The sequence below is a fragment of the Podarcis vaucheri genome (genome assembly GCF_965113315.1).
Source record: "Podarcis vaucheri genome assembly, chromosome: 2".
NCBI classification, from domain to species: Eukaryota; Metazoa; Chordata; class Lepidosauria; order Squamata; family Lacertidae; genus Podarcis; species Podarcis vaucheri.
Genome location: NC_138760.1, coordinates 113920966 through 113938334, shown reverse-complemented (window position 1 = coordinate 113938334; position 17369 = coordinate 113920966). Strand labels below are relative to the sequence as shown.

Below are 17369 nucleotides of genomic sequence, written 5' to 3'. Positions count from 1 at the left end.
GCAAGGGGACTGGGAGTACCGCCTTGCCACATTCCTTCTAGCACAGCACAGCACCCCCAGCTCAACGACTGGCCGGAGCCCCGCTGAACTACTAATGGGTCGGCGCCTTGCAATCAGATTGGACCGCCTTCACCCCGATAGAGCTCAGGATGAGGTAGTGGTGGGGGAAGGCAGGAACCCCCGGACCTTCGAGGCCCAGGACCCAGTGTACGCAAAGAATTTTGGGGCAGGCCCAGCATGGGTACCCGCCACAGTCACCAGGGTCACTGGCCCAGTGTCATACGAGGTGCTAACGGATGGGGGGCAATGCTGGCGTCGCCACTGCGACCAGATACGGCGACGATTCCCGGGAGAAACCCAGGAGGAGGACAGGTCAGAGGAGTCCCAAGGGAACAGCGGGGCAGTGAGGCCCATAGAGCAGGAGGGGCCAGCAGGAGAGGCAGAATCAGTAAATACAGAGAGGACCCGTGAGGCCGAAAGGACACCGGAACCAGAACCACGACTGAGCGAGCCGGTTGCACCAGACCAAACAGCCCCATCACAGCCAGCATCCTTGGAACACGAGCCAGAACCTGAACCCCGGACCAGGGAACACCACAGGCCGCAACGCACACGTAGGCCGCCGGCATACCTTGAGGACTATGAATGCGACCTCCCGGGCAGGACTGGAACTTAGAGGGGAGGGGTGTTATGTAGCAGTCTGATTAGTCCTAGAACAATAGGATTCAGAATGCAGCAGTCTGATTGGTCCTAGAACAATGCAGCAGTATGATTGGTTGGCAGGAACCACCCAATCCTGCTCCAGATAGAAGTGAATCCACAACCTGATTGGCTTACAGTAGAATTCTGGAATTAGCCAATCATGTGCAGCCCATTGTGTAAATAATGTATATAAAGCAGATACTGTGAGGGGACTTTCATTCATTCCTCCTCACCACTATGAGCTGAATAAAGAGCATGAAATCACTTTGCGACTCTGAGTATATTTCATAGCCAAAAGGATTATTGAAAGAAAAACATCATTTCAAGATAGGTGACCAAGGCAGGCACACCTTGTTCAGGGAGCCACAAGCATTTTATCCTTTCCCCGAGCGCAAAATTTCCTCCTCTACGCGCCCACCAGGAAGGGGTGTGCAAAGTTTACAGCCTAAAGTCATGTAGCTTGTGGTTAGGACCCAGAAGCAAAGACCCTCTTACACCTAGGACTAGAACCTTTGGTAAGCAAATTGTGATTTGCCATTTAACTTCATCAGATATGAAACTAGCTTGTGCTCGCATTAAGAACAAATAAAATGGTTAACACGTGTAAATAGGACAGCTTGTGGAAAGAAAATAGATACTGCTCACGTCAATAGATTTTTGTAAGGGGGCTTCTGACCATATTGTTGGTATTAAAGGGTTAAGAAGCTCTAATCAAGACGCTCTAATCACTGAGCAGCTGGAGGTCGTTAGGCTTCCAGGAATGTGAGTTTGTATAAATAGTCAACTCACTCGTGTGCCTGCCCCTCTCCCTTCCCCCTTACTTTTTCTTTTGGGGCGTGTTTGCTGAAATGTGTGATTCTTCACCAGGGTTTTTTTGTTTTGTGTAAATAAACCTTTTATTTGAGTTCCAAACCGCTTGCTCCAAGATTCCTTTATTGAAAAGATGCTGACTCTCCAGCCCTTCTTGATCCGCTGTGCGAAAAGCTCTGCTGTAATGGGACATTGTAGCATCGGAAGCGCACTGGACATCTGATTAGCATTAAACTAATTAAAGTTTAATGGGACAGGTTATGGGTGTTTGTACGTCAAGAAGGAGATAAGGAGTGCAGTTAAGAGTGATTTATGCAAGGACTGGAGCGAAGACAGAAGTGGTTGCCGACAACGAAAGCCTTCAAAGCAGCTTGAGTCCTGCAACGTGCCTAGGAAAAGTTTTAAAGAGGCACTGTGCAGTTTGTACTCGCTGGAAGACGTCTTATTCCTCGAGGGGCCACCTCAGCAGCTGGGAGACGGTCTACAGGTCTGTGAGTATCGTTCCTAAGCCCCAGGGAGGATGGCAGAGTCCCAGGAAAGTTTTACCCAGGAGGACTCCCCTGAGTGAGTGCTGGAGGGCCCTGCTCTTGCCACTTACCATCTGGCCTGGGGCGGGGCCTGGGGCCTCATAAGGACTGCGTGCTGCTTGCTGCCTGCTGCCCAGGAGGACTCCCCTGAGTGAGTGCTGGAGGGCCCTGCTCTTGCCACTTACCATCTGGCCTGGGGCGGGGCCTGGGGCCTCATAAGGACTGTGTGCTGCTTGCTGCCTGCTGCCCAGGAGGACTCCCCTGAGTGAGTGCTGGAGGGCCCTGCTCTTGCCACTTACCATCTGGCCTGGGGCGGGGCCTGGGGCCTCATAAGGACTGCGTGCTGCTTGCTGCCTGCTGCCCAGGAGGACTCCCCTGAGTGAGTGCTGGAGGGCCCTGCTCTTGCCACTTACCATCTGGCCTGGGGCGGGGCCTGGGGCCTCATAAGGACTGTGTGCTGCTTGCTGCCTGCTGCCCAGGAGGACTCCCCTGAGTGAGTGCTGGAGGGCCCTGCTCTTGCCACTTACCATCTGGCCTGGGGCGGGGCCTGGGGCCTCATAAGGACTGCGTGCTGCTTGCAGCCTGCTGCCCAGGAGGACTCCCCTGAGTGAGTGCCTGAGGGCCCTGCTCCTCCCTGCCACTTACCACCTGGCCCAGGGCGGGGCCTGACAGGCCTCACTAGGACAGTTGTTACTGCCGGAGAGGCACAGAGTGTTTTTAAAATGTTTTTAAAAATTTTCTTTGGATTTTTTGTATGTGGGGGGTGGGGGTGGGATGGATGTTTGGTTGGGCTTGGGGAATTATTATTTTTTATTTTGATGTTTTTGTAATTTTTACATTTTTTGTTTGTATTGTTTTATTGGTTTTGTTTGTTTGTTTAAGGTGTTATTTTGTTTTTAGGGGGAGGGGTCAGGGCTGCCGGGGAGTGGGCCCCAGCCCACAAAATGGCTGGGGCATGTTCCACAGGGGGGGATGCACTGGGACAACCGATCTCAGTGATCACGGGTAGGAGGAGGAGTTACGCTAAGACCAGACCATGTCATTACAGAGGAGGCAGGTTTAGTCGTTGTCTGAGGACTATCCCTGCCTCCGGGTCTGGTCCTGACCGGATGGATACTAGAATCAGCAAGGGATACCCACATGACCTGAAGGTGCTGCTGTGCAATGCCAGGTCAATGATTCATAAGACCACTGCCATCCATGACTTGATCATGGATGGAGGATTTGACCTGGCATGTGTAACAGAGACTTGGCTGGATGAAGCAGATGGGCCTGTCCTTGCCGCTGCTTGTCCACCAGGTTTCTCTTACGCACAGCAACCCAGGTCATGTGGGCGGGGAGGGGGGGTTGCAGTGATTTTTAGGAAGTCATTAGTTTGCACCAGGCGTCCTATTGGGAAGACCCAGTTTTCTGAGTGCATGTTCTGGAAGTTGGGCAATAGGGGCAGTACAGGATTCCTTTTGGTGTACCGACCTCCCCGCTGCGCCAAGGATTCCCTGCCCGAGCTGCTTCAGGTCGTGGCGGATGTTCTCCTGGAGACACCTAGCTTGGTCGTCCTGGGGGATTTTAACATCCATGCCGACACGACCTTACAAGGGGCCGCTCGGGACTTCGTGGAAAGCATGGCCTCCATGGGGCTGTCCCTGAATAAGTCTGGCCCAACCCATAGCCGTGGACATGCCTTGGACCTGGTGTTTACCTCTATGGATGTTGGTGATCTGACACTAAGTAAAAGCGAAACGAAAGAAGTGCCATGGTCAGATCACTTCCTGGTGCAACTGGACTTCTCTGCGACCCATCCCCTCTGCAGGGAGGTGGGACCAATTCGGATGGTCCGCCCCCGCCACTTAATGGATCCAAATGGTTTCCAGAGAGTGGTAGGGGATGCTTTATCCCATGTTGATGGCCTTTCAGCTGATTCCCTGGTGGCCCGCTGGAATGTGGAGTTAACCAGGGCTATTGACTGTTTGGCTCCGAAGCGCCCTCTCCGATTGCATGGAGCCCGGACAGCCCCGTGGTTTTCCACGGATCTGAGGGCAATGAAACAATCGTTGAGACGGCTAGAGCGCCGGTGGCAGATAACTCATTCCGAATCTGACCGGACACAGGTTAGAGCTCAACGTCGAGCCTACCAAGTGGCGATAGCGACGGCGAAGAAGAATTTCTTCACCGCCTCTATTGCATCTGCAGAAAACAGCAGCAGGAGACTTCTTCAGGTGGTTCACAATTTAGCGGAACCACCTGCAACATCGGGGCCCAGTACGGGCCACATGTTCTCCTGCAATGATTTCGCAAAGTTCTTTGCAGATAAAATCGCTCAGATTCGGGAAGAAGTAGACTCCACCGTGGGAGCAGGGCCGGGGCGGGAGAGTGCAAGAGTTCTGTCTAGTCAAGTTGAGTGGGATCAATTCCAATCTGTTACCTCCGAGGATGTGGACAGGCTGCTTGGACGAGTGAAACCAACCACCTGTCTCCTGGATCCTTGCCCATCCTGGCTTATAAAAGCTAGCCGGGAAGGACTGGGCGATGGGCTTCGTGGGGTGGTGAATGCTTCCCTCCGTGAGGGAGCCTTCCCAGACCCGCTGAAAGAGGCGGTTATTAAACCGCTTCTTAAAAAACCATCTTTAGATGCGGCCACGATGGCCAATTATCGCCCAGTCTCAAATCTTCCATTCTTGGGCAAGGTGATTGAGCGAGCGGTTGCCGAACAACTCCAGGCACGCCTGGAAGAAGCGGACCATTTGGATCCCTTCCAGTCGGGATTCAGGCCTCATCATGGGACTGAAACTGCCTTGGTCGCACTGGTTGATGATCTCCGGCGGGCTAGGGACAAAGGTGAGAGCTGTTTCCTAGTTCTGCTGGATCTCTCAGCGGCGTTCGATACCATCGACCATAGCATCCTTCTGGACCGTCTAGAGGGGTTGGGAGCTGGGGGCACTGTTATACAGTGGTTTCGCTCCTTCCTCCTGGGCCGTGTTCAGAAAGTGGTGGGGGGGGGATGAGTGTTCAGACCCCTGGGCTCTCACTTGTGGGGTGCCTCAGGGTTCTGTCCTCTCCCCCATGCTTTTCAACATCTACATGCGGCCGCTGGGAGAGATCATCAGGAGGTTTGGGCTGGGTGTTCATCAGTATGCGGATGATACCCAGCTCTACCTCTCTTTTAAATCAGAACCAGTGAAGGCGGTGAAGGTCCTGTGTGAGTGTCTGGAGGCGGTTGGAGGATGGATGGCGGCTAACAGATTGAGGTTGAATCCTGACAAGACAGAAGTACTGTTTTTGGGGGACAGGAGGCGGGCAGGTGTGGAGGATTCCCTGGTCCTGAATGGGGTAACTGTGCCCCTGAAGGACCAGGTGCGCAGCCTGGGAGTCATTTTGGACTCACAGCTGTCCATGGAGGCACAGGTCAAATCTGTGTCCAGGGCAGCTGTTTACCAGCTCCATCTGGTACGTAGGCTGAGACCCTATCTGCCTGCGGACTGTCTCGCCAGAGTGGTGCATGCTCTGGTTATCTCCCGCTTGGACTACTGCAATGCACTCTACGTGGGGCTACCTTTGAAGGTGACTCGGAAACTACAACTAATCCAGAATGCGGCAGCTAGACTGGTGACTGGGAGCGGCCGCCGAGACCATATAACACCGGTCTTGAAAGACCTGCATTGGCTCCCAGTACGTTTCCGAGCACAATTCAAAGTGTTGGTGCTGACCTTTAAAGCCCTAAACGGCCTCGGTCCAGTATACCTGAAGGAGCGTCTCCACCCCCATCAGTCTGCCCGGACGCTGAGGTCCAGCGCCGAGGGCCTTCTGGCGGTTCCCTCACTGCGAGAAGCAAAGCTACAGGGAACCAGGCAGAGGGCCTTCTCGGTAGTGGCGCCCGCCCTGTGGAACACCCTTCCAGCAGATGTCAAGGCGATAAACAACTACCTGACATTCAGGAGACATCTTAAGGCAGCCCTGTTCAGGGAAGTTTTTAACGTGTGATATTTTATTGTATTTTTGGTTTTTATGGAAGCCGCCCAGAGTGGCTGGGGAGGCCCAGCCAGATGGGCGGGGTATAAATAATAAATTATTATTATTATTATTATTACTGTCCCCTTTACGCGACTCAATGGGAAAAATTGGCAAGATTGGAAGGCTAGAGTAAGGGTTTGGTTGCAAGCAAAAGAGTTGTGGAGTTGTACTGAAGCACCGCCTTTACAGGCAGCTGCAGACGCGTCTGCAGAAGACAAAGCAGCAGCGGCAGCTTCTCAGAAACGCGACAGGAAAGCCCAAGGTCTACTAGTTTTGGCAGTGGGACCAGAGCAAATGCCTTATGTTTCTGAGTTAAAGAACACGCATGAGGTCTGGACGGTTCTGCAGCGGTTAAATTCCAGAAACACTGCGGGGGCCAAGATCCATGCTACAAGATGTTTGTTTGATTTACATCTCCAACCGGGAGCATGTGTGAAAGAACATATTGCCAAAATGGTGTCTGCCTTTAATCAACTAAGACAGCTGGGCATTCCTTTCTCTATGGAACAGCAGTCATACATTTTGTTGTCTTCTCTTGATAAAAGCTATGAGACTCTAGCTTTAACTTTGGAAGCTATGCCTTCATCTGAATTAACCCTTGAATACATTTCTTCTCGACTTGCTGATGAACAGGATAAAAGGCAAAGAGAAAGAGGTTTGTCTTCAAAGGGGAGTTATGCTGTGCCTAAGAGTGGGGATGCTGAGTTTGAGAACACAGTAAATGCTTTTGCAGCTAGACACTGTTTTCGCTGTGGTTCCTCTTCCCATTTAATCAGGAATTGTACACATGAACCTGGTCAAGACAGCACCAAGGCCGTTGCCCCCAGTTACCAGACAAGGACTTCCAGGGGACGTCGAAGAAGAGGAGGAGGTCGTGGCTACTCCCACAGCACACAGCACATGGCTTCAGCAATGGCGTTGATGCAAGGGCGTGGCCAAGGCAGCAATCTACGCTGGTTGATCGACAGTGGTGCATCTCACCACCTGGTGGCGCCATCTAGTGTCCGTTTGCAGAATTGCAGACATTTGCAAACCCTTAAAGTTGTGACAATGGCAGATTCAACTAAACGTTCCTTAGAGACTGTAGGCACAGTGTTTTTGAAGTGTTTGCAAACAGAAATTGATGCCTACGTGCTAAAGGGAATGAAGGGGTGTATTTTGTCTGTGTCAGAACTTGATAGAAATGGGTTTAAAACTGTGTTTGAAAATGGGGTTTGCACTATTTCAAAGAATAACGTATCTCTTTTGCAGGTGGAATGCAGAAATGGGTTATATTATTTTGAGACAAGTCCAGATGAAGTTGAACAGGTTCATGCTGGTTGTGTGAACTCACCTACCCATAATTCTTGTGTTCATTTATGGCATCGCCGTTTGGGACATATTAATTTTCAGTATGTTAAAAGACAACCTGAATTATCAGAAGGGTGCAAATTGAACAAATGTACTAAGTATTTGGATTGTACTGCATGCAAAAGGGCGAAGGTTCATAGATGCAGTTATCCCAGTTCAAATAGGAAATCTGACAAAGTATTCCAACTTGTGCATATGGACCTATGTGGCCCAATGCCTGTTGCTAGCATGGGAGGTTCGAGGTATGCACTGTGTCTCTCAGATGACAAAACAAAGGTTACATGGTTTTTTCCTCTCAAAACAAAAGCAGATACTGCAGAAACAGTTAAAAATTGGGTTCATGCAGTAGAAGTTGAATTCGGTACTAGAGTACTTGCTTTTCAAACAGACAGAGGGTCAGAATTTACCGGGTCTGTGTTGCAGAATTTCTTTAAGAAAAAGGGAATTAAGCATCGTCTGTCTACACCTTATTCCCCCCAAGAAGGAGGCGTGGCTGAACGTAAAAACAGGGTTCTTCAAGAGTTGGCAAACTCTATGTTATTTGATGCTAAACTTCCTCAAAGTTACTGGGCGGAAGCCTGGCAGACGGCTACTCATGTTCTGAACCGAGTATATAATTTGGTAATTGATACTACGCCATATTTTGCTTTATATGGGAAGAAGCCCAAAGTTAATTACTTTCGGGTGTTTGGATCTCAAGCCTATGTACTTATCCCAAAAGCGTTAAGGAAAAAGGGAAGTCCAAGAGCTAGGAAACTCATCTTTTGTGGGTACGAACCACATGCCAAATCTTGGAGGTTCGTGAACCCAGATGGGGATACTGCAAGAGTGGTCCTCAGTAGGAGCGCTGAATTTTGTGAGCAATCCGGATGGACTCACTTACATGCTAACCCTGACATTTTGAGAGATGATTTAGGCATTTATGCTGAGAATGAAAGTCCAGAGGGTGATGAGCCAGAAGGGGATGGTGCACATGGTCCAGATGCAGATTCTGACCAGGCACAAGGTTCTTCTCCTAAGGTAGAAAAGACAGAATCTAAGAGTGTTCCAACATCGCCAGTCGTTAGGCCTAGCACACAGCAAAAGCGAAGCAGGTCGCCTGCAACACCAAGCCCAAGGGAGGTATCTAAACGGAGGTCTTTATCCCTAGAGGCACGTCCAGACATAAAGTCTGAGACAGATTCTGACAGCCAACGGTCAGAGGGGGCACAAGAGGAGCAATTGCGCAGGTCAAAACGTGCCACAAAGGGCAAGCCGCCAGAGTGGTTTAAGGTGACAAGTGTATACGTAAATATGGCACAGTGTGAGCCAGATAGCTATGTAGAGGTACAACAGCTTCCAAGCTCAGAAGCCGCAAAGTGGCAGGAAGCAATGGAAAAAGAGATGGCTTCAATGAAGTCTCTCGGTGTGTTTACAAGTACAGAGCTTCCAAAAGGGCAACAAGCTGTAGGTTGTCGATGGGTATATCGTTTAAAGCCCACAACTACTGATGAGTTGCAATATAAAGCCCGACTAGTTGCAAAAGGGTTTTCGCAGCGCAAAGGAATTCACTATTCTCAAATTTATGCCCCTACTTCAAGATCGGAGTCATTAAGAATGCTTTTAGCCTCTTCAGCTAAGAAGGGAAATAAGCTGTTTCATTTTGATGTCAATGTGGCTTATTTAAATGCAGACTTACAGGAGGAAGTCTATATGACACCACCACCAGGTTTTGAAGGAGACAAGCCAAAACAGGTCTGGCGCCTACACAAATCCATTTATGGGTTGAAACAGTCCGCCCGTAATTGGAATTCCTGCTTAAACGATGCTCTAGAGAGCATGGGGTTCAGAAAGAGCGCAGCAGATGCGTGTCTTTATCTAAAAGGCTCGGGATGTGAACAAGAAGCAGTCTTGATATTTGTTGACGATTTATTATACAGTGGAAAGGACGATAAACTTGCACAACAATTTGCCACAAAGCTTGGAGAAAGGTTTCAGATAAAATCACTAGGCAATGTATCTGTTTATCTAGGAGTTAAAATTCAGCAAGATGAAGATGGGAACTATTGGCTCAGCCAAGAAGCTAAGATCCAGCAGTTGCTGGAAAGGTTTAAAATGGACAACTGTGCTGGTGTTAAAACCCCAATGGAGTTAAGTTACACAAAGGATGCTCAAACTGAGCAACAGGCAGAGTTCTGTAATCCCGGGGTTTACCAGTCAGCGATAGGCAGTCTACTCCACATTGCACAGTGGACTCGGCCCGATATAACATATGCTGTCAACATGCTGTGTAGACAAGCTGAAAAACCATCAATGCATGCTTGGCAAGGAGTAAAAAGAGTTTTAAGGTATCTCCAAACTACCAAAAGGTTTCGCTTAAAACTATCAGCAGAGGGCAGCACACAACTTGAATGTTGGGCTGACAGCAGTTGGGCAGATGCTGGACCAGATAGAAAATCAGTGTCAGGAATGGCGATAAAATTTGGAAATGCACTAATTGGTTGGAGATCAAGAAAACAATCACTTATAGCTTTAAGTTCAACTGAATCTGAGTTCAATGCATTATCAGATGTATGTAGAGAACTGGAATTTTATAAGCAACTGGTACAAGAATTGTTTGGAGAATGTTCCCTACCTATCAGAGTGTGGGAAGACAATCAACCTTGTATTAAACTAGCTAAATCAGGTCAATTCAAGGCACACACAAAACATTTGGATATCCGTTATCAAAATGTATGCCAAAGTGTAAAACAAGGTTTAATTGAACTAAAGTATTGTCCAAGCCAAGAAAATCTCGCAGACGGTTTTACAAAAGCTTTGAGTCCGCAATCTCATAAATGTTTCTGTTCAGGTTTAAATTTGAATTAAGGTTGGTACAGCTCAGTGTTACGAGCGAGAGGGGGTGTTGGTATTAAAGGGTTAAGAAGCTCTAATCAAGACGCTCTAATCACTGAGCAGCTGGAGGTCGTTAGGCTTCCAGGAATGTGAGTTTGTATAAATAGTCAACTCACTCGTGTGCCTGCCCCTCTCCCTTCCCCCTTACTTTTTCTTTTGGGGCGTGTTTGCTGAAATGTGTGATTCTTCACCAGGGTTTTTTTGTTTTGTGTAAATAAACCTTTTATTTGAGTTCCAAACCGCTTGCTCCAAGATTCCTTTATTGAAAAGATGCTGACTCTCCAGCCCTTCTTGATCCGCTGTGTGAAAAGCTCTGCTGTAATGGGACATTGTAGCATCGGAAGCGCACTGGACATCTGATTAGCATTAAACTAATTAAAGTTTAATGGGACACATATCTGTGCAATGATTAGCAAGGGGAGGTAGGATGGTTATATGTTAATAAGGCGGACACGATACACTGTAAACTTTGCACACCCCTTCCTGGTGGGCGCGTAGAGGAGGAATTTTTGCGCTCAGGGAAAGGATAAAATGCTTGTGGCTCCCTGAACAAGGTGTGCCTGCCTTGGTCACCTATCTTGAAATGATGTTTTTCTTTCAATAACCCTTTTGGCTACTTCACCAATTTTGTTCAGAATTCATTTTAAAGGGTCATGGGACATTGTCTTCAGAACCAGTGTGTTTTTATCCCACAGTAGTCACCGGCTTATGGGCCCCATGCCCATAGTTTGATCTCCCCTCGAACTAAATTCAGTCCTCTAAATATAACACCACATGAGGTCTCCTAACAGCTAATTGGAATACCCAGAAATATCCATATGCAATGAAATAAATTGCTCCTAACAACTTTGAAAAGTTCTGCATAGATAGTTAATTCAAAGACTATTGCTCCCTAAGGAGTTAAGTAGTGTTCTCTTTTCCATCCCTTCCCTGGTGCAAGTCACAGCCTCCAGAGGACGCTGTGCAAGGGAAGTGGAGCCAGGTCATTTGGGGCTTCTTTGCTCATGACTGAAGGGTAACATGTAGTTTCCCCTTAATTATTGAGTCTGAGTTCTGGCCCTTATGGGGCTTCATGATGGTTCCTCAGAGAGCTGCTGAAGAAGGGGAGAGAGCAATTTCCTCCACCTCTCCCATCCTGCTGGATAACATCTTGACTGCTATAGTCATGTAGATGTGCCGGTATCAACACATAGTATGGAACACAATGCTGAGGCAGAAGAGGCAAGGTGCTGGACTGAATTAGGCAAGCCACCCAGGGTAAGCGTTGCGGAGAGCATTTCTCTTTTGCTTCCACGATTTACATTGATCCTTATGGAGATGCCTCCAGATGTAAGAGAATCTGCATCTCTTTCTCTTTCAGTCTCCTCCTGTCTTTTCCCCCTTGGCCCTCTCCCCTTCACAAACTCATACACATACGGCATGTTCTTACTCTCTGCTTTTTAAAAAAGATTTCTTATCAGTGTGGCTCAGTGTGTGCTTCTTTTTGCTTGGCTCATCCTCTCTGGGTGTCTCCCTCAGTCGCCACCTTCCCTTCTGCCCCCCCCCCATGTCACATAGGAAGGACCGTAGCTCAGTGGTGGAACATCTCCTTTGCATGCAGAAGGTTCCAGGTTCAAACTTTGACATCTCTTGAACGGGCTTGCAGAGAGCCGGGTCTGCAATCTTGGACAGCTGCTGCCTGTCAGACTAGACTAGTGTCCTTCAAGCTTCAATCCCCAACAAGGTGGAGCCACTTGCTCTCTCAATACAGACTGTCATAGCAGACCAAGAGGCCAAGCTATGGACCACTCCATGGGATAGATTTTTGTTGTTGTTAATATTCTTCTTTGCAAATCTTATTTTATTTTCCCCAGCCAAAGATCTCAGAATGCAGTGTGGGATATACACGTATTAAATAAATAAAAGAATATCCAGTGTGTAAAACTGACCTAGACATAATGAATTTACTTCTCACTGTGACAGAGGTGAGATAGTAGGGTTGTTGTTGTTATCATTTTTCAGTTCATGGGACTTGGCACTTTTCATGATATGCTGGTGAGCAATTTTCTTGTCTTGTTTTTCCTCCTAAAGTTTTTCTCCCACAAAGTTTTGAGACATGTGCTTGGAAATGTATACAGTGGTACCTCAGGTAAAGTACTTTATTCGTTCCAGAGGTCCGTTCTTAACCTGAAACTGTTCTTAACCTGAAGCACCACTTTAGCTAATGGGGCCTCCCACTTCCGCCACACTGCCGGAGCACAATTTCTGTTCTCATCCTGAAGCAAAGTTCTTAACCCGAGGTACTATTTCTGGGTTAGCGGAGTCTGTGACCTGAAGCATATGTAACCTGAAGAGTATGTAACCCGAGGTACCACTGTATGGGAAAAGTGCCTGGGATGGATATTATAAACTGAAGTTGGGGGATAGATTAAGCATCTTTATCACAGATTCTTCCTCCCTCCTTAAGTTGATCCTTCTTTTATATACAAGCAGCAACAAGAAAGCAGCTTTTCTGTTTCTGTTACTTGCATTTGCAGCTGATACAATTAGGTTTTTCAACCTTTGTTAAATTTCTCTAAACAGATTTTCCCTTATAAGGGAGGTCTCCAACCCTGGATCATTTTATTGTATACTCTTTGTCTTTACATGTTTTTAACCACAAGTCTACATTTTTCTAAGATTTGACCACCAGAATAGTACACAGTATTCAAAGTGTGGCTGACCACTGGTTTACATATGAGCATATGATAGCTGGTACTTTAAGGTAAAGGTAAAGGTACCCCTGCCCGAACGGGCCAGTCTTGACAGACTCTGGGGTTTGTGCGCCCATCTCACATCTATTGGCCGGGGGCCAGCGCTGTCCGCAGACACTTCCGGGTCACGTGGCCAGCGTGACAAAGCTGCTCTGGCGAGCCAGAGCCGCACACGGAACGCCGTTTACCTTCCCGCTGGTAAGCGGTACCTATTTATCTACTTGCACCCGGGGGTGCTTTCGAACTGCTAGGTGGGCAGGCGCTGGGACCGAGCAGCGGGAGCGCACCCCGCCGCGGGGATTCGAACCGCCGACCTTTCGATCGGCAAGCCCTAGGCGCTGAGGCTTTAGCCCGCAGCGCCACCCGCGTCCCATAGCTGGTACTTTATTTCAATCTAATTATTTTCAACATTAATTTGGCTTCTTTAAATCACTATAAAACATTACCATTTTCAATAAGCATCCCAACCCTTACGTCCAGGTACCCTATCCCTACATCAGACCATGTAAAAATTAGAAGGTTTTCTCATTGTACACATGGTACCTGGGTGATCTCAGCCATACCAAGATGCCACTATTGTTTTTGTGCCAGCGGTTTATTCCAGCTCCATTTTGAGTAGGTATTTTGCTATTTATCTTTTTTTCTTTTCCAGATGTTGTACAGGGAAGCAATGTGGGGAGATAATCAGAGCCATGAAGGAGAATTCATCTTACTGGGAGTGGCTGACCGCCCACACTTGGAGATGTTTCTCTTTGGTCTTGTCCTGATCTGCTACACGATGACCTTGCTGGGCAACACAACCATCATGGTGGTGTCGCAGCTGGACCCCCATCTCCACACCCCTATGTATTTCTTCCTCAGCAACCTCTCCTTCCTTGATCTTTGCTTCACCACCAGTGTGGCCCCACAGATGCTGGTGAACTTCTGGAGGAAAAGCAAGACCATCAGTTATGGTGCCTGTGTGGCCCAGCTCTACATCTTCCTTGCTCTGGGCTCCACAGAATGTATTCTTTTGGCTGTCATGGCCTGCGACCGCTATGCTGCCGTCTGCCACCCACTGCGTTACACTACCATTATGAGCCACTCTGTATGCTTCAAAATGGCTGCTTTTGCCTGGATTAGTGGGCTAAGCACCTCAGTGGTGGAGTCGGTGATGACTCTTCGGCTCCCACGGTGTGGAGAGAACCGAATAGACAATTTTTTCTGTGAGGTGCCAGCCTTAATCGAATTGGCCTGTGTTGACACCTCCTTCAACGAGGCTTTGCTTGTTGCTTCTAGTGCCGTCTTCCTTATAGTACCCCTAGGCCTCATTATGGTCTCTTATTGCTACATTGTGGTTGCTGTGTTGAGGATCCGCTCAGCAGAGAGCAGGCAGAAGGCCTTCAACACCTGTGCTTCCCACTTGATTGTGGTGTCGCTCTTTTATGGGACAGCCACCTTCAGCTATGTCCAGCCCCCATCCAACTACTCCCGCGATCAGGGCAAGATGGTTTCCCTTTTCTATACATTTGTTGTCACCATGCTCAATCCCTTAATCTATACCCTGAGGAACAAAGAGGTACACAAAGCTCTAAGAAGACTGACGCAGAAAACTTAAGACCAATGTCTCCCAACTCCGTTCAGAGACTGTGTGGTTATATTTTAATAAAAAATAAATAAAACCTCACTGATCACTTATGTGACAATTTTTGTCTTAACCAGAGCTTCTTTTTAATTTTGAATTGGCTGCCGGATATGCCAATGAACCAGGCTGGACACAGCAAGCTGTACTGCACCCCTCTGAGGTCTGTGGCCTAGGCAGTTATCTAGTTTGCCCCATGATAGGGTTGGCCCTGGGTGCCAGCCTCAGTCAAATAGGCCTGTTCTGGCACCTCACTGAATGTGGTGGTGCTCTTTGCTTCCAGTGTGGTATTCCTTGTAGCACCCCTAGGCCTCATTATGGACTTTCATAGCTACACTATGATGCTGAGTTAGGTTTACTCAGCTGAGGGGAGTCAAAAGGCCTTCAACACCTGTGCCTCCCACTTGATTGTGGTGTCGCTGTTTTATGGGGCAGCCATTTTCAGTTACCTTCAGCCCCGGTCCAACTATTCTTGTGACCAGGCAAGATGGTTTCCTTTTTCTATACATTTGTTGTCACCATGCTTAATGCACTAATTTATATCCTGAGGTACGTTCTTTCCAGGCACATGTCCTTGTTTTAAAAGGTGCCCCCCCCCATTTTGCTCCAGAGCATCCACCACAGAAAACACTCTTTAAAGCAAAAGGTCATTCAGGCGCAGATTTAAAGCATGGGCCACGTCTGGAAAGCGTGGAGGAAAGCTCAAAGTGGATAAGCTCAAAGAGAGCACAACAACCACCCTCTCCAGTTGCGGTTCCTGGCAACTGATATTTAGAGCCTGAACGCCATGTTCAGTGTAATGTCTACATTCACCTTCAGAGTCCAGGTGCATTCATTTTAAGGTTGAATGGTAACTGCTGGTGCCTATTAGGTACTTTCTTATTAACATGGGAACAAAATCCAAGTCCTCCTTCATCCCTAGCAGCATTATTTATTGAGAAGTTACATTTGGAGGTGTGCACTGAGAACTAATATCCTTTAAAAAAAAATAAAGATAAAAAAGCCTGCCATTAATACGACTGTTGGGAATAAAATGGAAGATAAAATGTCCTTCCTACACATCTACTGTATGGGACGTGGGTGGCGCTGTGGGTTAAACCACAGAGCCTACGGCTTGCCGATCAGAAGGTCAGCAGTTCGAATACCCGCGACAGGGTGAGCTCCCGTTGCTCGGTCCCTGCTCCTGCCAACCTAGCAGTTCGAAAGCACATCAAAGTGCAAGTAGATAAATAGGTACTGCTCCGGCAGGAAGGTAAACAATGTTTCCGTGCGCTGCTCTGGTTCGCCAGAAGCAGGTTAGTCATGCTGGTCACATGACCCGGAAGCTGTACGCCGGCTCCCTCGGCCAAGGGAGGGAGGTGAGCGCCGCAACCCCAGAGTCGGTCACAACTGAACCTAATGGTCAGGGATCCCTTTACCTTTACAGATCTACTGTAAGGCCAAAGATGGGAGGGGAAGGAAGGTGGGAAAGACAGTGTCAAACTGGTTCTGCAGGATGGAAGTCACCCCCACCAAAGTAGCAATAATGCCACATGGCTGGTTCACATGACACAATGACAATCAGCAGCCGTAAAATTCTTTAAACAGAAAAGTAGTGTGTTGGTGTGTGGGGTGTGTGTGTGTGTGTGTGTGTGTAGAATTGGCAGACAGGTAAGCCGAAAGATCTTGGATTGCAAAGTCAAATTAAGGGCCCCTGCAGCTGTCCTTTTTAACACACATTCATAGCTCTTTGCGCTCAGGATGCTTTTGGGGTGGTCACATACAATCCAGCAGCAACAACAACAATTTTATATGTACCCTGCCCATCTGGCTGGGTTGCCCAAACCATGCTGATTGCACCTGGAGAATTTGGGGGGGGGGCAGTCACACTGCTGCATTTCCATTCATTGCAAACTTCCTGTTGAAATATTCTATACCACAAATGTTTGGTGTAGGGGGTTTCTCCCACATTTGTTATGCTATAGCCCCAGCAGTTATGTGGTAACAATGAGGAAGCATCACAGAACAACCCGAAGCAAATCCTTTATGCTACAACTAACCAGTGCTTTGGGGTGGGGGGCGTCTCCACCCCCATCGTTCAGCCCGGACACTGAGGTCCAGCGGCGAGGGCCTTCTGGTGGTTCCCTCATTGTAAGAAGTGAGGCTACAGGGAACCAGACAGAGGGCCTTCTCGGTCATGGCGCCCGCCCTGTGGAACACCCTCCCTTCAGATGTGAAGGAAATAAGCAGCTATCTTCTCTTTAAAAGACATCTGAAGGCAGCCCTGTTCAGGGAAGTTTTTAATATGTAACGCTGTACTGTTTTTAACACTTGATTGGGAGCTGCCCAGAGTGGCTGGGGAAACTCAGCCAGATGGGCGGGGTATAAATAATAAATTATTATTATTATTATTATTATTATTATTATTATTATTATTACGCATACCCCTAAACATTTTGTGAATCTAAGTTTGGCCTCATTGAGGGGGAGTATTTCAATATGAGTAGGAAAATGAGAGTACCCCTAAACAGTTTTTTAGGAGGGAAAAAGGACTGCCACTAATACACAATGATGGTGTAAAAAACATGTTGCAGAATATCACTGACAGGGCCTTGAATAGCAGTACATCACCACAAGGGGGGGTGAACTGTGTCGTATGCATAGCAAGGAGACAAAAAGCCAAGGGGGAGAAAAACCAAATGTGGATCAATTCCTAGTGAAGTTTGTGGCTGTATGATGATGTGAACCCAGATCCCACCCCCAGAC

At 48.1% G+C, this 17369-nt stretch overlaps 1 protein-coding gene across 2 annotated transcripts in view; it reads left to right on the top strand.

Annotated features, from left to right (window-relative positions):
- LOC309525132 (olfactory receptor 2G3-like) overlaps positions 1–14630 on the top strand; it is a 53384-nt gene extending 38754 nt beyond the window's left edge. Inside the window, exons 1-2 of one of the 2 annotated variants that reach the window (XM_082210550.1) lie at positions 13390–13618; positions 13656–14630. In XM_082210550.1, coding sequence (XP_082066676.1) covers positions 13656–14600 — 945 coding nt within the window. In that variant the 5' untranslated portion in view covers positions 13390–13618 and the 3' untranslated portion in view covers positions 14601–14630. Of the gene's footprint in view, positions 1–13389; positions 13619–13655 lie in introns of those variants that run through there. The other variant, XM_082210551.1, reaches the window with a different exon arrangement.
- The last annotated feature ends 2739 nt before the right edge of the window (positions 14631–17369 follow it).